This window comes from Engystomops pustulosus, chromosome 6, assembly GCF_040894005.1.
Source record: "Engystomops pustulosus chromosome 6, aEngPut4.maternal, whole genome shotgun sequence".
Taxonomy (NCBI): Eukaryota; Metazoa; Chordata; class Amphibia; order Anura; family Leptodactylidae; genus Engystomops; species Engystomops pustulosus.
In genome coordinates, this window is record NC_092416.1 from 35068140 (window position 1) to 35096022 (window position 27883).

The 27883-nt window shown below is 43.9% G+C and overlaps 1 protein-coding gene across 10 annotated transcripts; it reads right to left on the reverse strand.

Annotated features, from left to right (window-relative positions):
• Positions 1 to 869: 869 nt before the first annotated feature.
• On the reverse strand, positions 870 to 26781 carry SLC37A4 (solute carrier family 37 member 4). 10 transcript variants are annotated; one of them, XM_072155667.1, is made up of 10 exons: positions 26554 to 26781; positions 13911 to 14374; positions 11426 to 11658; positions 9737 to 9980; positions 7745 to 7906; positions 6174 to 6259; positions 5873 to 5986; positions 5638 to 5703; positions 3940 to 4078; positions 870 to 3113 (listed from the first exon to the last, which is right to left on the reverse strand). In XM_072155667.1, exons 2-10 carry the CDS (start codon positions 14062 to 14064, stop codon positions 2947 to 2949), a joined length of 1365 nt encoding a protein of 454 aa, XP_072011768.1. In that variant the 5' UTR covers positions 14065 to 14374; positions 26554 to 26781; the 3' UTR covers positions 870 to 2946. The 10 variants fall into 10 exon arrangements, with proteins under 10 accessions (XP_072011768.1, XP_072011761.1, XP_072011763.1 ...); XM_072155660.1 differs by having other exon boundaries at positions 26536 to 26781; XM_072155662.1 differs by having other exon boundaries at positions 26436 to 26781.
• Positions 26782 to 27883: the final 1102 nt, after the last annotated feature.

Here is a 27883-nt window from a genome sequence, read left to right on the forward strand (position 1 = left end):
GCGAACGGGCTGCATTCGATGCGAGCAGGACGCCCTTTGAGGATCTTCTCAGCTCACAGTCTCCTCAGCCCCACGCTATCTCACAGATCTATTCCCTATTACAGTCGGAGAGACTCACAGGCGACCGGGGATATGTCGGCAGGTGGGAACGGGAGCTGGATACAGAGCTTACTCCCCAAGATTTGGAAAAGATGTACACCTTCACACATAAACTCTCTATTGCTTGCGCCGCACAAGAAAAAAACGACAAAATTCTCACCCGATGGTATTGTGTACCTGAGATGCTGCATAGGTACTATCCTGGTGTTCCAGATGTCTGCTGGCGCTGTGGGAGTGATGGTGGATCCATGCTTCATGTGTGGTGGGAGTGTGATAAAATTAAGCCTTTCTGGGAGAGAGTATCTAGCACCTACGCACGGTCTCCATGGACTACTCCTCCCCATCCTCCATGGAGGCTTCTGTGATTTTATGTCATCAGATACATACATGTAGTAGATGTTGCACACGTAAGTGGGTAAAGGACCATAGATGACATCACCCTGGTCACATGACAGGAAGTACTGAATGGTGAAAAGGAGGCATTGGGACGAGTAGAAGTGACTGAGGATGGGAGTGGTCACTGAACGCGGCAGAGTCCCCTCTGACTCGCTGATGGAACCTGGCTGTATTGGGATGTGAAGGAAACAATTTTTAGCCATTAGCAGGGCATCATTTAGTCACTAGCTGAATTTGTAAAAAAAAACTAAGAGGTGATTTCATTAACATGGATTGTTCAGTGTTGTAGTGATTGCTGTCTGACAATCCAGAGCTATTCTGCTTATATTGTCCTGTATTCAAGGTGCTTCCACTTTTCACACTGAGCCTTAACATACATTTCTGAATCCTTCATCTTTATTGTCATAACTTACAAGATCATCATGACTTTACATTCTGTGCATTGTACCATGTGCCTTCCTATAAGGATTGCCCATAATCCAGTTTCTCCCAGGTCTTGCACTTTTCCAAAGAAGACTCCAGTTAAAGTTATTATTTGCACAATGTATGTAGAGTTATATTGCACCAAAACAATGTAAGGGTCCTAAACTTCATACGGAGGGGCCTGGTCCGCCCATAACCGTCAGCATCTGTATTTATACCAAGGCAAGTACTAATTTAAAAAGAAAACTTCATTAAGAATCACATTAATCCCAAGATTTGAAGTTCCCTATTGTCCACCATTTTCAATATCAATCGCCATAGATTTAGTTTTTTAACTTTTTGAAGATCTCTGCTCTCTATCATTAAATGGAAAACTAACAAATGTTTAGCTTTAATGGATACAAATTTATCCAATTTATGTTCGGGACACGTCGGTGCACAACTAGTTAAGGTCCAGTTTATCCAAATGTAATGAATAAATTACATGAGGCTTCTGCTGCAGATCTGATAATGGATTTCAATCAATGCATCATTTAAAAAGTGAAATCCATGGTAAATAACGTGGATAACTTGAGATTGATTTTCGCTTTTGTGTGACGGAGTTTCCACAACCCCATCTGCGTGTGTTGTGTATTCCTCAGAGGTGATATATACTGTGCACAACTACACTAGACAGTCCTATTCTTCCCCAGTGTCTGATGCTGCTTGATAAGGTTTAAGACGGTCTTGTCTAACTATTAGTCGGCTTAGTTTTAGGCTTGAAAATACACCAAAATTTGTTGCAAGGCAGAGTAATATAAACCATGGCTACTTTTACAGAAGACACACCCCTTTCCTGAATAGACCACACCCATTTTCAGTACTAGCCTTAAAAGCTATACACCTTTGTGTCCATTACATGACCACAGGAAAGGTTTTCCTGACAAAGGAGAAAAAAAAAACACCTACTGTATATACTCGAGTATAAGCAGACCCGAATATAAGCCGAGGCCCCGAATTTTACCACCAAAAACTGGGAAAACCTATTGACTTGAGTATAAGCCGAGGGTGAGAAATGCATTGGTCACAGCCTCCCAGTATATAGCCAGCCTGCCCCCAGTAATATATAGCCAACCAGCTCCCTGTAGTATACAGCCTGCCCCCAGTTTGCCCAGCACTTAAAAGAATAAACTGACATACTCACCTTCGGGCAGTCCCGATGCTCCTGTCCCTGCGGCTCCTCTTCTGTCTTCTCTCTGCTGTAACAGCCGGCAGAGACCCGGCCATGCGCTTTGCTGCGGCTGTGCCGGCTGTTAAAGCAGAGAGAAGAAAAATGAGAAGCCTCTGTGATAAGAGCATTGCGGAGAAGACAGAACAGGAGCCGCGCCGAGCATCGGGACCACCCAAAGGTGAGTATGTAAGTTTATTTTTTTATTGACTCGTGTATAAGCCGAGGTGAGGTTTTTCAGCACATTTAAAACGTTATGCTTATACACGAGTATATATGTTACGTTGTGTAATTTCCTCCACATTACCAAATTTTGTTTTAAGCTCTATAGTTACAAATAGAAGCAATTCTAATAATACAATCATATAATGGAGAGAAGTCCTAGGTTGAACCCAAACCTTGGAGAGTATTCTTCATTTCGGTAAATACTATGTTGCATATATCACTATGAGATCAGCGCTGTACTGCTCATCACTCTGCATGAAATGTAAAGGGACTTCAAGATTTCAGACTACAATAAGATTCCTAGAAGTCGTCCCAAGTGTTTATAGAGATGAAAATCTGTTTTCCTCCAGCCAGAAATGTTAGGTGACATGATTATTTTCGGGAGCACAGGACTGAAGAGATGTCCTTCTGGTGGGAGACACCAGAGTCTTCATGGTAAAAGGCCATATAACTTGCTTGGCACACGCTGTAATAATCCTACAATACTCAGAAATGAGCGCTACCGATAATTCAGAATCCACTCCCCCTCCACCCTCCTCCCGGTTTGTCCTTTCGTGTTCTTGCGTGTAGTTTGGGGAGGATTCTGGAAATGCGACTCAATCCGATTTCTTAGGTAAACGTCCCATCTTGGTCTTGATGTTCCTTAGCAGAAAGAAGACGATGGTGACGGCTAAGCAGGATACCTCAGCCGCCCAGAAAGCCGTGTCCCAACCGTAGTATTTGGCGACTGTGCTGAAAGGTAATCCTGCAAGGAATCCTCCAACTAGGAAGGAAACAGACGAAGGGAAACATGTTATACTCTTCATCTATAACAAGTCTTACTTATATCCTGCATTAGGTAGGGTCTGGTTCTCAGCAGAGATGAGCGGACCACACATTCCCGTCTGGGGTTATTCTCTGCTTCTGTATCAACGAGACAGGAAATTATCGGGAATGGAACTCTCTTTTTGACAAATTTTTGGTAAAAATTATTGCTTCCAGTAAAACCTCATACACAAGAATGTGTGCAAAATCTGGTTTGCGGACTGTTTTCGGTCTAGTGGAGAAAGGAAGGGGGGAGCGCTCCAAATACAGACAGTAAGAGGTCCTGCCCTAAAATCTCGGTTATGATGCAGTGAAACAACGCACCTCTACGGTGGGAGTGAACTAGCTGCCATTTTTGCAGCTATCTCACGGCCTCCACATACAGTCGTGTGCACCAGGCCTTAGTACAGATATCCAAAAAAATGCAATGAGGCAGCACTCCGGTAAGTATAAAGGTGATCTTTATTCACCAATGGCAAAATAAGGTGCAACGTTTCAGCTCATCCAAAGAGCCATTATCAAGCATAGTATTATCAAGCCTTAGTTCATGTTTTACAGAATGTTATTTACACAATGATTAGATTTGGTGACGTGATGTGGGACACAAAATATAAGTCATTAGAACCAAGTTCTGAGCAGAAATGAATGCGTCAAGAAAATTGGGAGATTTTTGTTATGAAGCTTACATAATTATTAATGTAGCTTTATTGTAGTGATAGATGGGGGTTCATGACACGTGAAAATATGAATACCTAGAAAGGATAAGAACACGTATTGATACTTACTATTAGCGGACAGGGCCACGATTGCATGAGACGTTCCGCAGAAGTTGGAGGGAGCACTTTCATTAGCGATCACTCCAAATAAAGCAATGGGACCATAGGAGGAAAAACCAAAGATGGCTCCTAGAATCAGAATCCACACCTAATGTAGTAAGAGAAACAAGGCAGTAAAACAATGAGATGGTCATTATGCATATGGTGAGTGACATGTCAGTCTCTAAACTACCCATCATAACCCGCACTGAAGAGACAGACTACATTCATCCGAAATATAGAGAGATCTTGAGACATAAAGCGATGTATGCTAACAACCGGCTAAGCTCTTATTTAGTCCTTTGTAAACTGTATGCAGTTGGCGTCTGAGATCCAAGTCTGCCCGAATGATAAACTTGGGCAGGAATAGGAGCTGCTCACACACGGATCATGAGAAAACACAGTCGTGTATATATGAGCCCATATAAATACATGGGGGCCGTGTGCTAGCCGCTAGAACAAAGTTTGTGAGCATGAGGCCTTAGATTTTTGACAGCCACAACATTTAGGATGTGCCATCACTCACCTTATGCTACACTCTTGAATACAGTATACTAAAATATGTGTCATAAAGATAGAAACAATCATGAATCCCGAAAATATCGGAAATAAGTAATAGACACATACAGGGGGTATAGAATACAAGGATCAAACAGTGAGCACATGTCTGATACACAGGAGATCCTGCTAGGGATATCAGCTACCAACAGCAAAATACACATAACCATAATATCATTACAAAGGTGCTGCCCTGGTATACTGTATATTGTACTGCTAGAGCTCTGTAGTTTCCTGTATATTAAAGGATTTACCTTTTGAGCAGATCCTCGTATAATATGCCAACAATTCTGATATATTCATAAATCATTGGGTTTGATAATGTAATATACATTTTGTCTAGTGCTTGATGGTGTGTTTAGGAATCACAACCTGCATCACATCACCCTAGTGCTGTCTCTGCTTCAACTACATTATTAGGACCTACAGTTAAAGGAAATCCATCATGATAAACCAGGGACACTTACTCATAGATCTGGGCACCGTGACTTTAGGAATCTTCTTATATTTGTTATTCAGGGTCTTCTTTCTTCAAAAATCAACTTTTAAAACAATGCTAATGAACCTGAAGGGCTCTGGGGGCGTTACCAGAGCCCCACCGTGCTGTAGCTTCAGAGGCTATTACACTGTCTCCCCAACCCTATGCTTCCTCAGCCCTTCCCTGTCACTCTGCCTGATGTAATCTCACTGCAGCACAGGAAGTTTGAGCATGCAGTGGGAAGGGCTGCAGCACAGTGGAACAGTCTGTAAATATGCAGCACAGAGTGGTCCTGGGAACCACCCCCTTAGCCCTTCAGGTTCAACAGCATAATGTCAAAAGCTGATTTTAGGAGAAAGGAGGCAATGGATAAAAAAAATATAAGAATATTAGCACAGCCACAATGCCTGAATCGATGAGTAAGTGTGAATGGGTTAGAATGATGGATTTTGACGGTAGATTTCCTTTAAAGGGGTTTGTGAGATTTTCATATGAATAACTTAGACTTAGGTCATCTAACTGGAATCGGGCTCAGCTGCAAAATGAATGTCGCGAAAAGTTTCAAGCAGCCAAAGCAGAGAACACCAGAAGTTACTGACAGACTTTAAAACGGAAAGAAAAAGATAGGAAACCTCTTGTTCGGTCAGATTTGACATCTCAGCGAGAGGCTGGAGAGCGAGAGACAAGATCCCATCAACCTGAGAGAACGTGAACAGCAAAGAAGAGAAGAGTAGACATTTTTCAGTACAGAGAGAAGATGAGAGGTAAGCAAGCACTGCACTAGGACGGGTATATAATGACATGAACTAGATGTGAAGCTACTGGATACAGAAATCATATGTATATACATCCTCAATTGTTTGTTACCTTCGATGATCCCGGAGTGACCGTAACACGGAACAGGAACAGAGACACAACCATTCCAGCCATCATAGAAAGGAGTAGACCGTGCCGGGGGTTGCCATAATTCTTCAAACCTGACTAATGGCAACCAAGGAAAGAATCAGGTAAGTAAAGAAACTGGTTAATCCAAGTAAAATCAATTTCAAACAAACAACCATTTTGTCCAGGATCCACAGTTGTCCTGTGGGATGACACTGTACAATACACTGTCTTGTTTTCAAGCTTTTAAGAAACACACTTTTTTGATGGTTGCAATAATTCTTACTTTTGCCACTGCCCGATCAGACAGTAATCCGGCAGCGATACTACCGATCAGTCCTCCCACCTCCAGGGCGCTCATGTAAGAGCTTCCTGAAAACAAGTAAAAAGCTCTAAATATTTCAATATTCAACATAGTGGTGGTTTCATACATAAATAGCAATTCAGTACTTATTCACACGGCTGATTTAAGACTGGGAATCAGTATGCCTCTTATTGAAACAGATGAATTTTCATTCCTACGCAGGGGAGATTAAAGGAAGCGTCAGGATTAATAAATCTTCCCCATAGGTTTTTCATATAATATTCAATATAAAAAGGGAACCTGTCAGATAAACTTACCCACACTAACTAATCTTATCTTTGAACACTATCCCTATATTCTTCCTCCCCATGCCTGTAAAGTTCCACAGTCCGTTCGTAAAGTTGACTCCCCATCTATGCGATGCGATACTGATCATCATCTTTCTTGACATATTCATGTTCTTCCAGCTCAGCCGCAATTCCAGCTTTATGATTGACAAAGGGTGTGCTTTCTCTTCAGCTAAGTCACTGTGTAACAGCTATACTCCCTCATTCCCCCATCCTTCATGAACGAGGGAGACATTGGCTGTGTGTGACTTCCTGAAGAGAAATCGACTTCTTCATTCCTCCCTCTCTCAGGAATTCTCTTCAGGAGGTCACATAGAGCCAATGTCTTTCTCATTCCTGGGAGAATGAGGGAGCTGAGCAGTCACACGGTGACTCAAGTGAAGAGAAAGCGGCAACCCCTGTCCATCAAGAAGCTGGAGGTGCGGCTGGGCAGGAAGAACCTAAATATGCTGGACTCAGCTCAACGGAAAGACGATGGTCGAACTAACACGAGGTAATTTGCAAAGAAGGTCGAGTCAACTTTATGAACGTATTGTGGAACTTTTCAAGAATAGGGAGGAACAATATAGGGATATGTGTACTGATGTATAATAGCAGTTTTCAAAGATAGTTTTAGTTAGTGTGGGTAAGTTTAACTGGCAAGATTTCTTTAAGAACCCCACCCCATAGTGTTGTCATAAAATACTGTGCTCGGCTTTTCCTGCTCTATAATATGCTGACTGAAGATAGCAAAATATGTATAATCTACTCAACTCTATTACATGGTGCTTGCAGTAGAACACTATATATAATCTGCTCAGCTCCACCTGCTTTATAACATGTTGTCTGCAGATAGGACACTATATACAATCTGCTGAGCTTCTCCTGCTCTATAACATGCTACCTGCAGATAGGACATTATGTACAATCTGCTCAGTTCCTCCTGCTATATAACATGCTGCCTGCAGGTAGGACAGTATATATAATTTGCTCAGCCCCTCCTGCTCTGTAACATGCTCCCTGCAGACAGGACACTATGTAAAGTGTTTATATACATGTATGACAAAACAATAAGGTTCAAAAACGTACAAAAATTATGGTCAACGCGATCTCAAATCTTTAATAATTTACATACTTATTTATATCGTCTGATTATTTCTCCTGTGTAAGTGTTATAATAAATTACATGGGTTGAAGAAGAAAATGACATCTACATCTATCACTTACCTATTAATGCAGACTGTCCTTTGTCCTGAATCAAGAAGAGCTGCCCCCAGTCTGTACAGCATGTCTTCACCCCAAAGACCACCAGATACCCAGCACAAAGCAACCACAGGTAAGGAGAAAGCAGGAACTCACTCAGAGTCGTCTCATCTGCAGATTGGGAACCTGGTACAAAACAGGAGCAGGGGGATTCACATATAACTGAAGTATAGGGTCCGAGTGACTGTAATATTCAAAATTGTCTAAAATTCTCAGTATTTTATATATAACACAAATATGAAGTATGTAATATGTCGTGTTATCTGGTTTTAACAAGTATAAAAGCAAAGTGGTGACACATTCCCTTTAATGCACAAATTATGGTACATTTATTCAGCTGCTAATTGTCATTGTGATGTGATGCATTGTGAATTGATATTGTAGCTGTGATGTATTTGGCAGTCAGACAAGCTGTAATTTTCATAAATGATCAATTAACTTTATTTATTGGCAGGACACTTGTTTTTAAACTCTTTCTGCAAACAGATTTATTTGTATGACAATTTCAGAAACTGTGTTCCTGGGAATGGATGTAGATATTTTCAATGTGCAAAAGCAAGAGTTGGCGCAATAATACGCATGTAAAGTCTAATATATTGCCTGTTAGTTTGTTGCTGTAAGTCACTATTGAGCATCTAAGGACAAATGCGCAGAGTCCACATTATGAAATGATTATCCATGTAGCACAATAAAGCATTATTCAAGTCTATGAAATTAAGAAAATCTCATGAGCAATCTGTCAATTCTAAAGGTTGCTCTGAGATCTAAAATCTGCAAGCAAAACTGCATGAAACACATTTGGATCTAGCTTCGGGTTTTCCTGGTCATGTGCATTCAACCTACGGGGATAAACACATGGGGATCACAGCAGTGTAAATAGCTCCTGCTGCAGATTACTCAGGCTCAGCTACTGGAAATGTATTCATTCCCACCCTCACTGTGATCCAGGTCCAATCTTTGGTATCTCTGGCCCATCATCCTGAAAATATAGGGGTCTTAGTGTTGGTATAGCTCTATGTTCCCAGTTTTCAGAGCCGAGGCCTCTTAGTATACAAGAGACTGCAGCTGGCCCATACACTTGAATGAGGCCACAATGATTAATCTCTACCACCAGGATGAAGGATTGTAAACCAACCATACTGACATACTGTGTGCTCCCCACTCTTTTGTTTAGCTTCTAATGACCTAGTTTAAAAAAAAAAAAAAAAAGCTTTTAAAATAATGAAAATGAGCCTGAGGGTCTCCAGATTCTATAGGTGTCAATGGAGCCTGGAGCCCCTCAGGCTCATTTGCATCATTTTTAAAACCTTTTTTTTCTTAAAACAGGGGTATAGGAACTTTAAAGAAGAGCAGATCCTGCCAGAGGGGACATCCACCACCAGGTCATTGTGCTTGGTTTACAATCATTGATCCTGGTGGTAGATTTCCTTTAAAGGGGTTGTCCCAAGCTGCATTGTTAAACTGTATACATAGGGGATAGGTGATAGGGGATTACAATCTTACTCCTGAGACCTCCGCCAATCAAGAGAACGGACCCCTGTAGTCTATGTGAATGGGGTCCTCGACTCACTAAAGGAAGCCTTAGGTTGAGCATATGACCTGCCGCTCCATTCACAGTCTAGAAAAGTGCTGGAAGTTTTGCAATTTCCGACTCATAAAACTAAATGCAGAATTGACTAAAGAAGAAGAGTAAAGAAAACAGGCCATACCTTTTTGAGGCTAACTGAGTATATTTGATGGCAAATTGACTAAATTCTGTCTGCCTGCAGCCACCACTAGGGGGAGCTCAATCTATACAGATTTATACAGCTTTTACAGAGCCACTAGACTCTCCTCAGAGAAAATGTTATCAACTCATTCTTCCTCTTTTCAAAACAGATTGATTGGGTGACATGTAATACTCGTAGGCTTTCTGTATGTTATTAATAACTGTGGGCAAAATAAGATGCGTTTCACCTTTCTTTCCCTTCTTGGGTCCTACTTCGATGTTCTTTAACCCCACATCAGACGGCTCATTCTTGATGAGTATAAGGCAGAGAACTGAGACTCCCACGCAGATGAGACCAGAGAAGGACAGGGTGCTGCGCCAGCTGTAACTAGCTGCTACCAGAGTGGCGATAATAGGACCCAGGCTTCCTGCGAGGTTCATACTGCAAGACAGCACGGCCCACCATGTGCCAAACTGTGAGGGCTCAAACCACTGAAAATAAGAAGAGTAGAGATTATTTCATAAAATATATTAAAGAGATATGTACACATGTATATTTCCATATTAACAAACAACTGATGTTATGTCAACTACTACAAACCCTGAAAAACCTGCACTTCAACTACCAAAGAGGAAATTAAAATGCTCATTGTTTAGCTTTAGTATTTGTAAAGAACATAACGTAATATAAAAGTTCAGCCTAAGGGGAAATTATCTGAGCATACAATATTAATGTCTAGTTTCTGCCTTTAAAGGAAACCTACCACTTGGGATAGGGCTTATAAGCTGGACATGCCGTGTACCAGCTCAGGGTGAGCTGGAGCCGGCGCTTATCTTCGTTATGTTTTTAAACCGTTTTAAAATTTTATTAATATTTATATCCTTACTAGCTTCCCCGCACCGAGGTCCGCGCTTGGCGCACCATGCGCTCTACCACTTCCTAGTGGCTAGTAAGGTTATAAACATCAAACATCAATAAACTGTTAAAACACTTTAAAACTGTTTAAAAACATAACGGAGATAAGTGCCGGCACCAGCTCACCCTGAGCTGGTGCACGGCATGTGCTGCTTATAAGCCCTATCCCAAGTGGTAGGTTTCCTTTAAAATGCAACATTTTCCAACTAAACATCCTACCATTATTCTGCTACAGATTCTGTGTAACCCCTGTACCAAAGGTCACAATAATGCCGCTGTCACATTAATCATGCCCTATCCTGTCCACTACAGGGACATGGAGACCTAATACCAGCTGTATCCAGTGGTTATCACAGGCCATTTATTATAATGTATAGATCACCTGCATATATGCAGTGATGTATAGTATGCCTTATATACACACACATCACCACTATAATCTGCACTATATAATATACCTTACTTATACATCACCACTGTATACTGCACTGCTATATAATATCCCTTATATATATACACATCCCCACCATATACTGCACTGCTATATAATATCCCTTACTTTTACATCACCACCATATACTGCACTGCCATATGCTTTCTTCCAAAAACAGCGCCTCACCTGACCATGTGTGGTGCGTGGTATTGCACCTAAACTCTATTCATCCCTATATGAGTTGGGATGATCTGCAATACTGGCACCAACCATGGTCAGGCATGGTGCTGTATTTGGAAGAAAGTGCATAGAAGCTCCAGTTAACAAGTGAAGAGATTGCACTATGTATGTGGGAGTCTGTATAAATGACTGTGATTGTGTTGTACAGTCCTCTTTGTAAGTCTAAAGAGTATACAGGCGTACTCTGGCACTGGTGCTACAGGCCACCCCTGACCTGCTGCACTTTTGAGCCAAGAATTTAGGGGATCATCAGTTCTTGTGATTAGTGGGGGGGGTCTTTGTGTGGACAGGGAACAACAGACTGATCTTCTAACACACTAGAAGAGAAAACAATGAAAATACACTTACCTTGCGAAGAACCTTCCCACATGGGGGCCAACCAAGCCCTTGTGCGAGACCATTAAAGAACCAGAGGATGGCAAATACAGTCACACTGGAGCTCCAGGAGAACAGGACATTTGCTAAACCCACTAAGCAGAGACCCGATGAGAAAAGCCATCGAGCGCTCATCTGATCAGACAGGACCCCACTGATGAACTTGCTAATGGCGTAGGCTGCGGACTGGCTGCTGGTGATAAGACCTGAGGACGACATATAACTGGTTACACATATATCAATAAAAAATCCTCGATGAGAAGTGTGCATATAGAAATAGACTAATAGTAATATAGCATGGATACCTCCGCAACCACTCCCTTCTATATGCTCTACTAGGCCACAGGGATGTCAAACATGCATGGCACCCATCAGTGCTAGGAGTGAACAGGCCCTTCCTAAGCAGTGAGAAGGAATCTGATAGCCGACTTTTCCTCAGCCTTCCATATACTAATTATATACAAGGAATACATATTACATTTCTGGGACTACGTCACTAGTTCTCAACATACAAAGCTGCAGACAGTAGTTAGGTATTGTCCTAGAGAGCTGTGTAATCTGTGTGACTGTGAAAAATGCATTTATATTCCAAGATTGTAGCTTCTGTATGTGCACTGGGGGTGTTTCCTCACACTGCTGTGCTCTTCCCAGGCCATGCCAAACCATGCTCACTTATTACGGAGGAAAGAAGAAGTTATAACAAGAAAATAAGTTCATGTTAGCCCTCTCCTTGGGTTCATCAGAGATTAAATTTACTTGCCCCCTAAAGCCAGGTGCACTTAGGGCATGTACTTACACTGCTGTGTTCTCCGCTCTCTGCACTGAGCTGCTGTACAGCCTCTCTCCTCCACTCTTAGTGATTGCTGTTGTATTCAATAAAAATCATGCAACCTTTTTTTATTCGGACCACATATTAGGAGCATTGGAACAGCTCAATGCAGAGACAGTACAGCAGTGTGAGGATACATATCTAGTGCTCCTGGAAAAGATTACATTCTGGAATATAGAATATTTTTTAGTATACTAAAATATGGAATACAAACAGTCCTGTCGCTCCAGATCTCCTGGTTCACAAACTAAAATTGTCAGCAGTTTTGCACAGTCAACAGATTCCACTTAAATGTGTAGAAATGACGGAGAACACAAGGTCACAACAACAAGCACTTTCTATTACATCAAGACGTAACTAGAGATGCTCCAGGCATCAGCTCCACACATGACAAAGACTGCAAGGAGAAGCTATTTGTAAAGGAGGAATGTGGTCACTATATACCATGTGTTTTGTTACATGTCCATCCAGACGAAGGAACAGGACCCATGAATGGTGGAGTCAAGCGATCAGACCAATATGGATGATATATTTATTCCCCAATACAAGGTTGGCTTTACAGGTGTTTCCATAGGACAACTTCTCCCAATTCTGTACCCAAAATATATCTCAATTACTCTCATGCAAATAAGAAGAATGGCTTGACCATTATATATTCTTTTACCTCTTGTGTCTCCCCACTCCTCCTCATAAACTGTAAGCTCTTGCGAGCAGGGACTTCACTCCTCTTGTTCCATACGAATGTTTGTGCTCTGTCATGTTTTATTATATTTGTACTTGTCCCCTATGATTTGTAAAGCGCTACGGAATATGATGGCGCTATATAAATAAAGATTATTATTATAAAATGATGGAAGTCCGTAATCTTCTACGAAATAACCTGCTGTGATTATGACCAGTGCGTCCCATTCCTTTCCTGTATACAATGTGATGCGGAGGCAGTCAAATAAGCGTTTAGAAGCAGGCCAGGATTTTGTTGTGGAAAATCTGTAGCATAATACAGTAGCATTGAAGTAAATCTCATTTGGAAATAGTAATGTTGATGGTACTTTTTTTTTCCCCCATCCAAAATGTTGCTCAATGCAAAAATAAAATAAAGTAATGATCATGTCACTTTTCTTGTGCGTCCTAGCGTATTTTTGCATGTTTTTTTTAATGTTAAAATCTATGGGCATGTGAAAATCTGCACCACTCAGGTGAAACAAAACGCATGCCAAAAAAGCATCACACAACACAAATCTGGATCAAAAACGCACATATAAACTGCGCATATTTGATGCAGATTTTATGCATATTATCCTGACAACAATCCACAACGTGTGCAGAGAGCCTTACTTTTATGGAAAATTATATGATTAACAAAGCAGAATCAGTGATGGTAACTAAGTGTCCCCGCAAGATCTACTCAATTTACTGAAGTTGGTCGTTGCTATATTTTGCAAGGTCTGCAAATTATAGCAAAATAGTGGAGCTTGGCTTTATACTTACATGGAGAAATAAATTACTGTAAGGGTAATCCTGCACACTCCTGCCTATAGAGTGCTCTTATGCTTATATATAGATAGATCATTCATGGACCTATGCACACAGTAAGGTATAGGGGTAGACAGCAAATCAAAAGCCACTTACCCAAGTCATCCTTGTCTAATTTTATCTCCTGCATTACAGATGGCATGACGAAAGAGAAGGTCTTGCGATTGAAGTAATACAGGGTGTACCCCACAAACATGGCCCCGAAGATGACCGTCCTGTAGTATCCATATCCCTGGCCCTGTGCTCCCATCTTGCCTTGTATCCGAAGGGTGTTCTGAGAGACTTTGAACTAGAACTTCATTTAAAGATGTCAGAGCAGGCTCAGTCCTATAGATATATATATATAGAGCAGCACGCCTCACAGATGGATTCCCAGCCACAGTCTGAGCCCCCACGTTGGTAAATGGAGACAGTCAGTCAGCGAGAGGAGGGGAAAAGCTTCTGCCAGTCTTTCCTGTGTTCTGCTGAGCTGTGAGTTTCTTCCCTGTCCTCTTCCAGGTAGGCTGCTATATCTGTTCTGGGGCCAATGATTAACCCAGAGGTGTCACACAAAAGTTACCCTGCAGGGACAGGAAGAACAGAGATCATTTAATGTAAGAAGGACACAACATAATAACAAGTAACAAGTATGTGACTTATAAGAAAGCTGTTCCAGGGCAGAGGACAAAAACATGTATCCATACATTAGGTACAAGGATTAGGCATACACTATCGGCCAGACTTAATAGTTTTGCCATAAACTTTACATACCGTAGTTGTTTTCTGACCACTTTTTTGGAGCTTGGGGTATGCTTTACAATAGGGGAAGGGAAGAAAGCTCCCATACACTATAGATAGTTGTCTGCCATAAGCTTGTTTGGCCATTATCTATTCCTCCCAACCCCCAATGCACATGGGGGCAGAGCATACAAGTGTTGTGAAAGAGGAGAATGGACTAGGCAGCTGCCAGACACATCAGTCAGCTCCCATTTTACATGGGTGCAGTCAGCAAACAAAAATCACCCCAAAAGAGACTTTTCTGGCTTCTCTCAGCTAAATTCATTACACTGGTATATGTGACAAACTCACAGGAGTGCAAAAGACTTATTGGGATTTGAATGAAGATTACATACTTATTGGTAGGGAGTCCAACACAGCAATGCCATAGGCTGACATGATAGAAGAGCACATCATTTGTCTTTTTAATACCTTAGCACGTATTGTGTTAAAGGAGTCAGGGAAAGGTTTGCCTTATCTAACAAACCTACAAAACACAAGAGTAAACTACGTTGTAAAAGCTGTGAAAGTGAATGAGCTGGGAAGGGACAAATTCCAGAAGGTGTTTTTATCCCTCCGGGGTCAGACATCTCTTCTGTACAGCAAGGGAGACTGCAGCACAACAAAATTTACAAGGTCTGAACTCTGACCCTTCATAAGGTCCACAGGGACAGGCCAAACCAGACGGGCAGCTTTGGATGACCCCCACTGAGTCCAGACCTGTTATTATATCAGGGGTGCGGGTGCACAAGAACATAAACACTCAAAAAGATTATGCTCACATATTAATGCTGTCTCAGCAAAAATGCTCCATTTTGCCCACTGATAGCGGAGCCCATTTACGTCCGGCATCGAAGCGTTATTGCTTTTGTATTAGTTTTTTTCTTTATTCTGCATCACAACATACAAAACCTCAATGTTATTGTACATCGGTGAAAATAAATGAATGAACATGTCACATTTCTGCCCATGGTTTTGTAGATCCTTGTGTGCACTTTTTTTTCTCTTTTTTACAAGTCTTTGGGCTTGTGAAATTCAGCAAGCTATCTATGTATTGGTGTGGATTTCATGCTGATTTTCACTGGAAATGATGTAATATCATAGGTGTAAGCCCCCTGGCACACAAACGTCTACATTTCATGGGTTGCAAACAAGGGGCCCAAGGTTGAGTCTGTATGCCAGCCGAGTGCGAGCCTCTGTATGCCAGCCGAGTGCGAGCCCGAGCGCCAGCCGAGTGCGAGCCCGGGCGCCAGCCGAGTGCGAGCCCGGGCGCCAGCCGAGTGCGAGCCCGGGCGCCAGCCGAGTGCGAGCCCGGGCGCCAGCCGAGTGCGAGCCCGTGCGCCAGCCGAGTGCGAGCCCGTGCGCCAGCCGAGTGCCAGCCCGTGCGCCAGCCGAGTGCGAGCCCGTGCGCCACAGAGTGCGAGCCCGTGCGCCACAGAGTGCGAGCCCGTGCGCCACAGAGTGCGAGCCCGTGCGCCAGCCAAGTGCGAGCAATAGAAAAGACTGTCCAAGATACATATCCAGTAAGAATAGGACTTGCTTTAAGTTTTTTGTCTCGGGCATTCAGCTCATACACAGGGCCGTGAAAACCACATCCAAATCTGGAACAAAATTGTACTACGCATAATACAAATTCACATAAAATACAAGCATATAGGCTGCATATATCTATTGCAGATTTACAAGCATATTTTTTCTGAATTACAATTTTCAGTGTGTACAGTTGACCTTAGTTCATATCTTTGTCATAATTGTAATCCAAAAAAACAATAGATCCTACTGCCTTATAATGGAACCCTACAGGATATGCTGCACCGTCTATAGTTTTAATAGCAAAAACATTGCTAAATAATGCGCTATTCTGGAGAAAATCTGTAGCCAAGCCTCCGAAGTTTTATAGAAACGAAGCCACAAACTATTTGCTATAAACATTTCTGACATATAGTATCTTTATGTGAACAAAATAATTTCAAAAAGACAGAAATGTAATGTAGACGTCAAACCAGGAGCCGAAGCAAATGACTGCTATAAATAAAACACTCCTTGCAAATCCACCAGCTCCTGACATCTCTCCATTCATTCAGATAATACAGAGCGCACTACCTGCTCGGTAACTTCTTCTGCGGCCTCCTGCAGGCTGGAGAACAGTACACAACACATGCAATGCACCGACTAAATATAAAACATGCTGAACGCTGCAGCTCCAGGGGTTGGCACGATGCCCTTCTCAAATGGCAAAAGGGCAAAGTGAGAGGCACCAGGGATAGTTAACTGCTTGTAGCTAAAGGAAAGACTCTGAATCCATCACACTGGAGCTCTGCAACATACAATGGTATATAAATAATCACTAACCAGCGGTCAGATCTATACAAAACAGCTACAGGTCAAGAAACAGACACATACATATAATTATAGATACTACTTACAGATTCCCGGACATCTACTTGCTCATATTATTAATATAAATTAGACAAAACTCGCAGGAAGATAGTGTCATAATCACACGTACAGAGAAAATAGGTAAGAGAAGAAAAGATCAGGCTGTGGAGGTGTAACACGTTACTGCATCGCATAGCAAGAGGCAAGAACAGAAGAAACGTGGTGTCCCTTAGGTCATAATAACCTGCTGTATGAATGGGCGGCGGTGCCCGGACAAATATTGCTGTGCCCCTCCATTGTTTTTATGGCTTCATAGTTTTAGAAGTGTTGTTGCCAGGTTACTTCAGTTTTCATGTGAATCGAAAGAAGCTGCTACACCCTGCACTGCCCCTACTTAAAGGGGTTGTACCAAGTTTGAGTGTTATCTCCTATTTTGATCTGATCAAGCGGAGGCCTGACTATAGGAGTGGTGGAAATTGTTCCGCTATCTCCGGCACTCCCATTCACGGCAATTTCAAACATGCCCATAGTATTAAATGAAGTGGCAGGGCATGCGTCCTACCACTCCACTTATAGTATAAGAAGTGCAGTGAATGGGAGTGCCCGAGATAGCCGAGTGCTGTGCTACATCAACTAGAGAGAATTCTCATGATGGTCAGGGTCCCAGCACTCAGACCCTCACCGATCAGATTATGATTCAAACCCTTAACTCGCGTCTCCAGGACGTCTCTCGAGCTGCACCAATTCTCTGGAATGCCCTTCCCCGGACTATCAGACTAATAACCAACCTCCAAAGTTTCAAACTTGCCCTTAAAGGGAACCTGTCACATGGAAACCCATTTTTAGCACAGCCCCAGTCCCCATAGATGATACAGTGTACACATACACTGCCCAAGAGTTTTTGTAAAAAAAATAGGTTTTAAAGAAAAAAAAAAGATATGTTATATATCACCCTTCACTGCCATGTGCTCTGTGACTGGGCCAAATGTCCCCTAGGAGTGGCTATAGAGGAGTGGTACCCCCCACTGACCCACAGGAAACCGCTCCTCTGTGTATTCTCTCAAAATACAGGCGGTCCCCTACTTAAGAACACTCGACTTACATACGACCCCTAGTTACAAACGGACCTCTGTATATTGGTAATTTATTGTCCTTTAGTCCTAGGCTACAATGATCAGCTGTAACAGTCATCAAATGTGTCTGTAATGAAGCTTTAGTGTTAATCCTGATTCTTATGACAACCCAACATTTTTAAAATCCAATTGTCACAGAGACCAAAAAAGTTCTGGCTGGGATTACAATGATAAAGTATACAGTTCCGACTTACATACAAATTCAACTTAAGAACAAACCTACAGACCCTATCTTGTATGTAACCCGGGGCGTTGCCTGTATATAAAACCACCCATCACCCGGATTAGCGATGCTCCCTGCATTATCCCCCCTACGGACATCATCAAGCAATGTTCCACCCACCATCATCAACTCTGGCTGACCGCGTCAGGCATTCTCCGCTTCATGTGCACATGTCTGGCCTTATATCCTGAAAGATGCTGATTGTGCAGACGTGAGTAGTGAGTATGTCTGACGCGGTCAGCAAGAGTTGATGATGGGCGGAACATCGCTTAATGACAATGTATATCTTGTAGGTAGAAGATAACATTACACTTTGTGGTCTCTTCATTGGCCAGATCCCATAATGTAGGCGCTCATGTCTACAGCCATTCATAGTCCTATAGTAATTAAGGTTAGAAAAAGACATCAGTCCATCAAGTCCAACCTATTACTTCTACGTTACACAGTGTTGATCCATCGGAAAATTACACTTCAAAATGATGGTATTTAATATTTCATGCCGTGTACTGGGAAGCGGGAAAAATATTCCAAATGCAGTGAAATTGGTGAAAAAACGCATTTGTGCCGTATTCTTGTGGGCTTGGATTTTACGGATTTCACTGTATACCCCAAATGACGTCTACTTTATTCTTTGGGTCGGTGCGATTACGGGGATACCAAATTTGTATAGGTTTTATAATGTTTTCATACATTTACAAAAATTAAAACCTCCTGTACAAAAAATTTTTGGGGGATTTTGCCATTTTCTGGCGCCGATAACGTTTTCATACTTTCGTATACAGAGCTTTAGGAGGTGTAATTTGTTGCGACTTTTGATGACGTTTTCAATTTTATAATTTTTAGGACTGTATGACCTATTGATCATTTTTTATATTTTTTAAAATGGCAAAAAAGTGAAAAAAAGTTATTACCGGTATATTTTGATAGATCGGGCATTTTCAGAAGCGTCGATAACTAACATAAATAAACAGTAAAAATCATAAACATATTTATATCAGTTCTAGGGAAAGGGTGTGATTTGAATTTTTATGCTTTTTTATTATAATTTTTTTTTTACTTTTTGTTTATTTTTATTTTTACTATTTTTCAGACTCCCTAGGGTACTTTAAACCTAGGGGTTTAACCTAGGGTTGTCTGTACGATCCTATCATATACTGCCATACTACAGTATGGCAGTATATGGGAATTTTCCTCCTCATTCATTACAATGTGCTGATAACACATTGTAATGAATGGGTTTACACGAAGCAGCCTCGGGTCTTCGGAAGACACGGGGCTGTCATGGAGACGATGATCCTCGGCAAGATGGCAGTGCCCATGCTGATCGGTGGGAAAACACCCGTGATCGGTGCTGGCACCGATGGTGGTTGTTTCCCGGTAAGCCTTTGCTGCAATATGCAGCAAAGACTTACTGGCTATGTCACATGTCGGTAAGGGGTTAAATTTAGTAATCTATCATTGTATTCTAGTCCCCCCATCCCTCTAATAATCCTGGTTGCTCTCCTCTGCACCCGTTCCAGCTCTACTATATCCTTTTTATACACTGGTGCCCAAAACTGTACACAATATTCCATGTGTGGTCTGACCAGGGATTTGTATAAGGACAAAACTATGTCTTTATCATGAGAATCTATTCCTCTCTTGATACATCCTATCTTTTTATTTGCTTTACCAGCAGCCGCCTGGCTCTGGTCACTAAATTAAGTTTACCATCCACCAATGTTTTGCATTGTGAAATTGAAACACAACCCAGACATGTGAACGCAGCCGGTGGGTTTTTCATGACAACAATCTCCTGCAAAGGTGAGATCGACAAACAAGCTGAAAAAGTGAGAAAGAAGCAGGACATGGAGAACGGAACAACAACTTCTAACAGCACATTCTGTCCAACCTGTTTGCTGACGGCAAGATCTAGTATTGATCTGTATAAAGGTTCATGGGGATATTTTGCAGGACAATCACCGTGTGGAGATTGTGCAGGGCTCTTCAATTTTGCAAAAATGAAGGGATACAACTATCTAATGTACTTTATATTTCAATTGCTCATCGTTTTCCTCATAGATTGTAAGCTCTTGGGTGCAGGACCCAATTCCTATCATCTTATTACTCTATAATGTCTTATTTCGTTTATATATGTGCCCTAGGATGTGTATAAAGATAAATAAAGATTATTTATTTTCTGAATATTTACAACCTGATATCCGGATAATATTGAGGAATTGAAACATAACACATTAGAAAGTCTTACGTTAAAAACAACCCCTTTAAATAAAATAAAAAGTATCTGTATTTTCCAACTTTTGGAAAATACTGATTATGAGAATGGAGGATCATTGACCAATGTAACACTAAGTTTTCAAGATGACCTTTATACATTTAAATCAATGGAAGTGATGCATTATCTCTGTGCCCCTGCGGCTAGTGTATGCAGGGAGGCAGCTGGCAGGATGTTGTCATGTCCTCATGCCTGACAGCTTTATAGCGGCATAAGGCATCAAAGAAGAGGTCAGCTTCAGGGGTGCGAGGAGAGGTAAGTATTTGGTGTTTATCATAAATTTTTTATTATAAAGCAAGAAATGAGGGGCCACTATATTAGGTGGAGAAGATGGGAGGTGGGGCACAATATGCGGGGCCAAAATATCAGGAGGCGATGCTTCTGCGGGTTGGCACAATATAAAAGGGCCACAATATTAGGGGGAGCTGCTGGGGGGGAGGGGGGGGAATAATATGAGGGAGATCGGCTGGAGGCAAAGCACAATATCAGGGGGAGCTGGGACACAATATGAGGGGGCGATTCTGGGGTTGGGCACACTATAAAAGGGACTCAATATCAAGGGGAGATGCTGGGGGAATGCACAATATCAAGGGATGTTGACACCAAGGGTGAGGGGTGGAGTAACGGGTAGTTAAAAAAAAAAAAAAGCTTTTGTTTCTCTTTTGCCCTTTTATATATTGAGGACACTGCAAATGAAACATTCAGCCTGCTCTGGTACTTCTGTCTTCAACAACTGCATCCATCTGGATGTTCCGGTACTCCGGTAGGAGCCAATGAGTGGCCTCCTTGGATGACGGGACGCCACTTGTATGTAGAGAAAACCTCCCATGGTCCAAGGAAGTCACTCATTGGCCAAGAGGGTCCCATGAGCCGCCAGAACGTACTGCTTGGAGCAGACCAGAAGTACCAGAGCGACACAGGAACCAGCCTCCACAAGGTAACACAGAATTCCTGGATACGATACGTGATGTAATAGTATGTCACAATGCAGTTAAAGGGGTATTCTCGTCTCGGCATTCACATTCAGTTTCATTAATCTTCCATATATAAACATTTCTTCAATTGGATGTTATTAAAAAAAATGTTCCTGTGTGAAGATAATTTCCCATAAACATAGCCATGTTGTCCCTTAGAAACAAGATAGCTTCCTCGGTTACGACCACATCACATTTAGGCAGCAGTGGCCAGACATGTACTATTGAGTCCTGCCTGACCACCTTGCTTCAGCGATCATCACTACAGGACGGCTGTGGGACATGTAGTAATTCTCAGATATTTCATATGCAAAAACTTTTTGTTTATTTGTGCAATCCCTTCAGCAGAGGTGGCCGTATCCGAGGAAGCCATCTCGTTTCTAAGGGACCATACCACTACATTTATGGAAAATTATCTTCACACAGGAACATTTTTTTTAATAACATCTAATTGAAGAAATGTTTATTAATGGCAGATTAATCAAACTGAATGTGAATGCCCAGACGAGAATACCCCTTTAAGGATATTTGAAGCATACTTTGTCTTTGCTGCATTATGCCAGCACCACCCGCAGGTGTTAACCATTAAAATGCAAGCGAAAACGTTCTTAGCGTCACAATATGGCGAAACAAAGAAATTTTTTCGCTGGTAAAATTCAGCAGTTCCCAGGAGCCAGTCACGTCACAGCTAGCGCAAATGCCGGTTGTGGGAGCCGACAGCGAATCCGTTCCTGGGGGTCATGTGACTTTATTGGCTTCTCACTACTGAATCCAAAAAACGAACCGCATTTCAAGCATTTCTTACGTGGCATCATATGTTGCAACTTACCCAACTCAAGCATTTTTATCTAAGGCTGCGGTCCCACGTGGCATTTTGAACCCGTTTTTGGTCCATTTTTAAGCAGTCCCTTAAAAAACGCATGTTTTTTGAAAACGCATCCGTTTTTGACCCGTTTTAATTAAGATAATTGGCAAAACCAGCCAAAAACGCATGCGTTTTTTTAGGGACTGCTTAAAAACGGGCCAAAAACGGGTTCAAAACGCCACATGTGACCGCAGCCTTATGCATCTGCGTTCTGGGAGGAGCTTACACTGCATTCTGAAACACAATCCAACAGGTGAGAAAAGGAGATATAGAATTACATTGCTGTTAACATATCCATTTACAAAATGCTATGTAAACTCATGTGTTAACACAAGAGTCTAGTAAACAGTACGTAAACGCACGTAAACAAAAACATTTAAGCGCAACGTAATTACACAAATCTCCTCTCCTCAGCTGTTGTAGTGCATTTTGTTTTAAAACGCAATTCCAAAAGCTTCAGCTGTGGTCACGTTACATTGAGGTTACACTGCGTCTCCATTGCATTTGCCAAAACGCAATGTAACCTCAGCATGTGATCACGGTTGAAGCCTTCAGGGTGATGGCACATGTGGCGTTTTAAACACGTTTTTGGCCAGTTTTTAAGCAGTCCGTCAATCAACCCATGCATTAAAAACCGCATGCGTTTTTGACCAGTTTGCATTAAGATAATTGGTCAAACCTGTCAAAAACTGATGCGTTTTCAAAAACCGCATGCATTTTTTGATGGACTGCTTAAAAAAGGCCCAAAAATGGGTTCAAAACGCCACGTGTGACCGCAGCCTTAGATAAAAATGCTTGAGTTGGGTAAGTTGCAACATATGATGCCACGTAAGAAATGCTTGAAATGCGGTTCGTTTTTTGGATTCAGTAGTGAGAAGCCAATAAAGTCACATGACCCCCAGGAACGGATTCGCTGTCGGCTCCCACAACCGGCATTTGCGCTAGCTGTGACGTGACTGGCTCCTGGGAACTGCTGAATTTTACCAGCGAAAAAATGTCTTTGTTTCGCCATATTGTGACGCTAAGAACGTTTTCGCTTGCATTTTAATGGTTAACACCTGCGGGTGGTGCTGCGGGTTCAACACACCACGTGTGCCATAACGCATTGTGGGAACGCGGCCTCAATGTGCTTGAAACGCGTTTCAAAACACAATTCAAATGCATCATGTGAACGTGTAAGGGGGTTAATTGGAATTTGTATATTAATATTGACTCGATATAGTACCCAATTCATAACCACACAGCTCTGCACTAATGTAAGGCTACATAATGGCTTCCTGAAAGATGATAAATTGTTATCTTCTGAGGTAACTGCGTGTGAGGTGCGTGAGGTGAATGTGCGGTACCGCACTGCCGCAGGTCACATATTTACACGTTGCATCAGGCTGCAGCAGAACATGGCGGCTACGTCTGTCTGCCGTCCCCTCAGCCGTGTAAGCGGCATTAGAGGAGATTTCTCCTCACTAGCAATGTATATGGCCGCTATTCCTGCTTACCGACAGCACAGCCCCCGCCTCTCGTCACGTCCCGCCCGCCTCCATCTTGCTGCCTCAGTACAGTCAGTGTATGGAGAATCACCGGTCTCTTCCCGCCTCTGAGCCCCCACGCCGCTCCGTGTAACCATGACACGCTGCAGGGATAGTCTCCTCATCTACTGCCCCGCAGAAAGGAAGGCCATTGGCTATTTAGTAGTCTTAAAGGGGAAGTCCATGTGTGGAGTCCTCTCACAAAATATTAGAAAACTGTTTAAAACGCAAACACCTACCACACAAATACACCCATACCTCCCAACTTTTGGGCGAGAGAAAGAGGGACAAAAGCCCCTCCCCTTTTTCTAAACCACACCCATTGCCCCAGCCACAAGCATAGTCCATAGTATGATGCCCCTAACTTTGGCAACCCCCCCCCCCCAGCCTCCTCCTGTGGTCTCCTGTCCTCCAGCTCCTGCTGTAGCCCCCTGATCTCCAGCTTCCTTATCCTGTGGTCTCCTGTCCTCCAGCCTCCTCCTGTCCTCCAGCCTCCTTATCCTGTGGCCTCCTGTCCTCCAGCCTCCTCCTGTCCTCCAGCCTCCTTATCCTGTGGCCTCCTGTCCTCCAGCCTCCTCCTGTCCTCCAGCCTCCTTATCCTGTGGCCTCCTGTCCTCCAGCCTCCTTATCCTGTGGCCTCCTGTCCTCCAGCCTCCTTATCCTGTAGCCTCCTGTCCTCCAGACCCTCCTGTAGCACCCTGCCCATCAGCCTCCTTATCCTGTGGTCTCCTGTCCTCCAGCCTCCTCCTGTCCTCCAGCCTCCTTATCCTGTGGCCTCCTGTCCTCCAGCCTCCTTATCCTGTGGCCTCCTGTCCTCCAGCCTCCTCCTGTCCTCCAGCCTCCTTATCCTGTGGCCTCCTGTCCTCCAGCCTCCTTATCCTGTGGCCTCCTGTCCTCCAGCCTCCTTATCCTGTGGCCTCCTGTCCTCCAGCCTCCTTCTCCCTTCCCCCAGCCACCTCCTCCCATCCTCCAGCCTCCTCCTGTTCTCCAGCCCCTCTGTACTTTATTCTCCTCCTGTTCTCCAGTCTCCTCCTGCTGTCCCTCAGCTTCCTCTTATCCTTCAGCCCACACTGTCCTCTATCCTCCTCCTCCTTCAGCGACCTTATCCTGTTCCCCAGCCTCCACCTCCAGCATCCTCCTCCTGTGCTCCCTTCTTTCCACCAGCCCCCCTGTCCTCTATCCTTCTCCTGTCCCACAGCCTCCTCCTGTAGCCCCCTGTCCTCCAGCCTCTTCATCCTGTAGCCCCTTGTCCTCCAGCCTCCTCAGCTTGTGGCCCCCTGTCCTCCAGCCTCTTCACCCTGTGGCCTCCTGTCCCCCAGCCTCCTCACCCTGTGCCCTCCTGTCCCCCAGCCTTCTCACCCTGTGCCCTCCTGCCTCCTCCTGTCCTCCAGCCTCCTCATCCTGTGGCCTCCTGTCCTCCAGCCTCCTGCTCCCGTCCTCAGCCCCTCTGTCATCTATCCTTCTCCTGCCCCCCAGCATCCTGTCCTCCAGCCTCCTTCTCCCGTCCTCCAGCATCCTGCTCCTGTCCTCCAGCCCCTCCGTCCTCTATCCTCATCCTGTCATCCAGCCTGCTCCTGTCCGAAGCCTCATCCTCCTGTCACACAACCTCATCCTCCTGTCCCCCAGCATCCTCCTATCCTCCATCCCTCCTCCTCCTGTCCTCCAGCCTCATCCTATTGTCCCCCAGCATCCTCCAGCCTCATCCTATTGTCCCCCAGCATCCTCCAGCCTCATCCTATTGTCCCCCAGCATCCTCCAGCCTCATCCTATTGTCCCCCAGCATCCTCCAGCCTCATCCTATTGTCCCCCAGCATCCTCCAGCCTCATCCTATTGTCCCCCAGCATCCTCCAGCCTCATCCTATTGTCCCCCAGCATCCTCCAGCCTCATCCTATTGTCCCCCAGCATCCTCCAGCCTCATCCTATTGTCCCCCAGCATCCTCCAGCCTCATCCTATTATCCCCCAGCATCCTCCAGCCTCATCCTATTATCCCCCAGCATCCTCCAGCCTCATCCTATTGTCCCCCAGCATCCTCCAGCCTCATCCTATTATCCCCCAGCATCCTCCAGCCTCATCCTATTATCCCCCAGCATCCTCCAGCCTCATCCTATTGTCCCCCAGCATCCTCCAGCCTCATCCTATTGTCCCCCAGCCTCATCCTCCTAACCTCTTGCCTCCTCCTGTCCTCCCACCTCCTCCTATAGTCCTTTACACATTTACTCCTCCTTGGCCGCACCAATTTGGGGTGTTAGCTGCAATACTTACCCCTGCTGTATGGAGAAAGCTCTGTCTGTGACCCCTCTCCATACCCCCCTTGCCTCCTGCTGACGTACTGTTACTCCAGTCAGTGGCAATGGGTTAATAGCTTATCTCCATAACAACCCCTTCAGGTTACACATACCTACACATATAAATACACTCTAGTCACACATAGACACATGTACTCCACCATACACTGACATGTTACACTATGACATAAGTGGCAGTCACCTATTCAGTTATTTATTGGTGTCTCCTGTGGAGCCCTCAGTCAACAGAGGGTTAAATGTGGGGGAAGAGAGGACACAGCACGGAGCAGATTACTTCTTACTTGTGAGGCTGCTCCCACCTGCAGCCTTGGTGTCAGGCATCTCTCCCTCTGTCCTCTCTGTGACCCGACAACTGAACGGAGCTGCAGAGGAGACGTCTCACACTGTGCCCCATATCAGCTCATCTCCTGCTGCTGTGACCCGGGAGATTGTGTCTCTGTCATCCCCCGGCAGAGACTGACACTGGGGGCGGAGCCTGCACTGAGGAGGCAGAAGACTCCGCTCTGCCAGGTAGTACACCCTGCAGCTCCTGCCTCGTGTTCTCCGCTCTGCATTGTGTCGGAACCACAAGCCAATTGGTCCGGGACAATGCAGAACTTATCGGGACATTTTCTTATCTATCCGGGGCAGCGGGGCAGGTCTGAAAAACCGTGACTGTCCCGTCAAAAGCGGGACGGTTGGGAGCTATGAATACACCATTTAATAAAAACGTCTCATTTCAACATTGTACACAATAGCTCAGATCTGGATTTTTTTTTAGTGGGGGAGATTGAGGGCGCATTCACACGATGTGTTGCTTTATTGACGCATTCCACTGGCTTCAGTATTTTTTACATGCTGAGGCTGGTGCCACACGTACCGCTTTGTCTGTGTTTGAAAACGCAGACAAAGCCGCACCCACCGGGGCAGGCCGCGGTATTTAGCATTATGCCACGGTCACATGTACCGCTATTCGTCGGTTCATAACGCGACGCTAGCGAGCGGTCACAGGGGGAGGTCCTCGGCCCGAACGCACATGCGTTTCCAGGGAAACGCATGCGATTGATAAGCCGATCGCATGAAGTTTCTCTGGAAACGTAAGTGTGTTCGGGCCTCAATTTAATGCAAAACACCGGCGGCTCGTTCCTGATCGCAGGCGTTTGCATAGAAACGCTGATGCGATCGGGCCGCGGCCCACCCCCGATGGGTGTGGCTTTGCCTGCGGTACGTGTGGCACCAGCCTAAGGTTACATTGCGTTTTAGCAGATGCAGTGGAAACGCAATGTAACCTTAGCATGTAATCAAGACTTAAGTCATTGGAATGCGTCAAAAATGCAACGCGCAACGCATCGTGTGAATGCGCCCTGAGGTGGTGCTTCAACCTCGTTTAGAAACGTAATTAAAGTGTGCACTGGGGCATGCCACATACTGATCTCATCCATGCAATACAAGACACTGTGCGCTTCTTGCTTTTATATAGAATGTGATCAGGCTGTGGCGTTTAATCCATTAGGCTGTGGTCACACGTGGCGTTTTGAATGCGTTTTTGGCCCGTTTTAAAGCAGCCCGTCAAAAAAAACGCATCCGTTTTTTTTACCAGTTTTAATTAAGATAATTGGTAAAACCTGTCGAAAACGGATGAGTTTTCAC

Bases quoted from the DNA above. Each gene is read 5' to 3' on its own strand.
- SLC37A4 (XM_072155667.1), bottom strand. From the start codon at position 14,064: ATGGGAGCACAGGGCCAGGGATATGGATACTACAGGACGGTCATCTTC. The intron at 11,659-13,910 runs GTAAGTGGCTTT...TGTCGTCCTCAG, and splicing joins ATTAGACAAGGATGACTTGG to GTCTTATCACCAGCAGCCAG. The intron at 9,981-11,425 runs GTAAGTGTATTT...TCTTATTTTCAG, and splicing joins GTGGGAAGGTTCTTCGCAAG to TGGTTTGAGCCCTCACAGTT.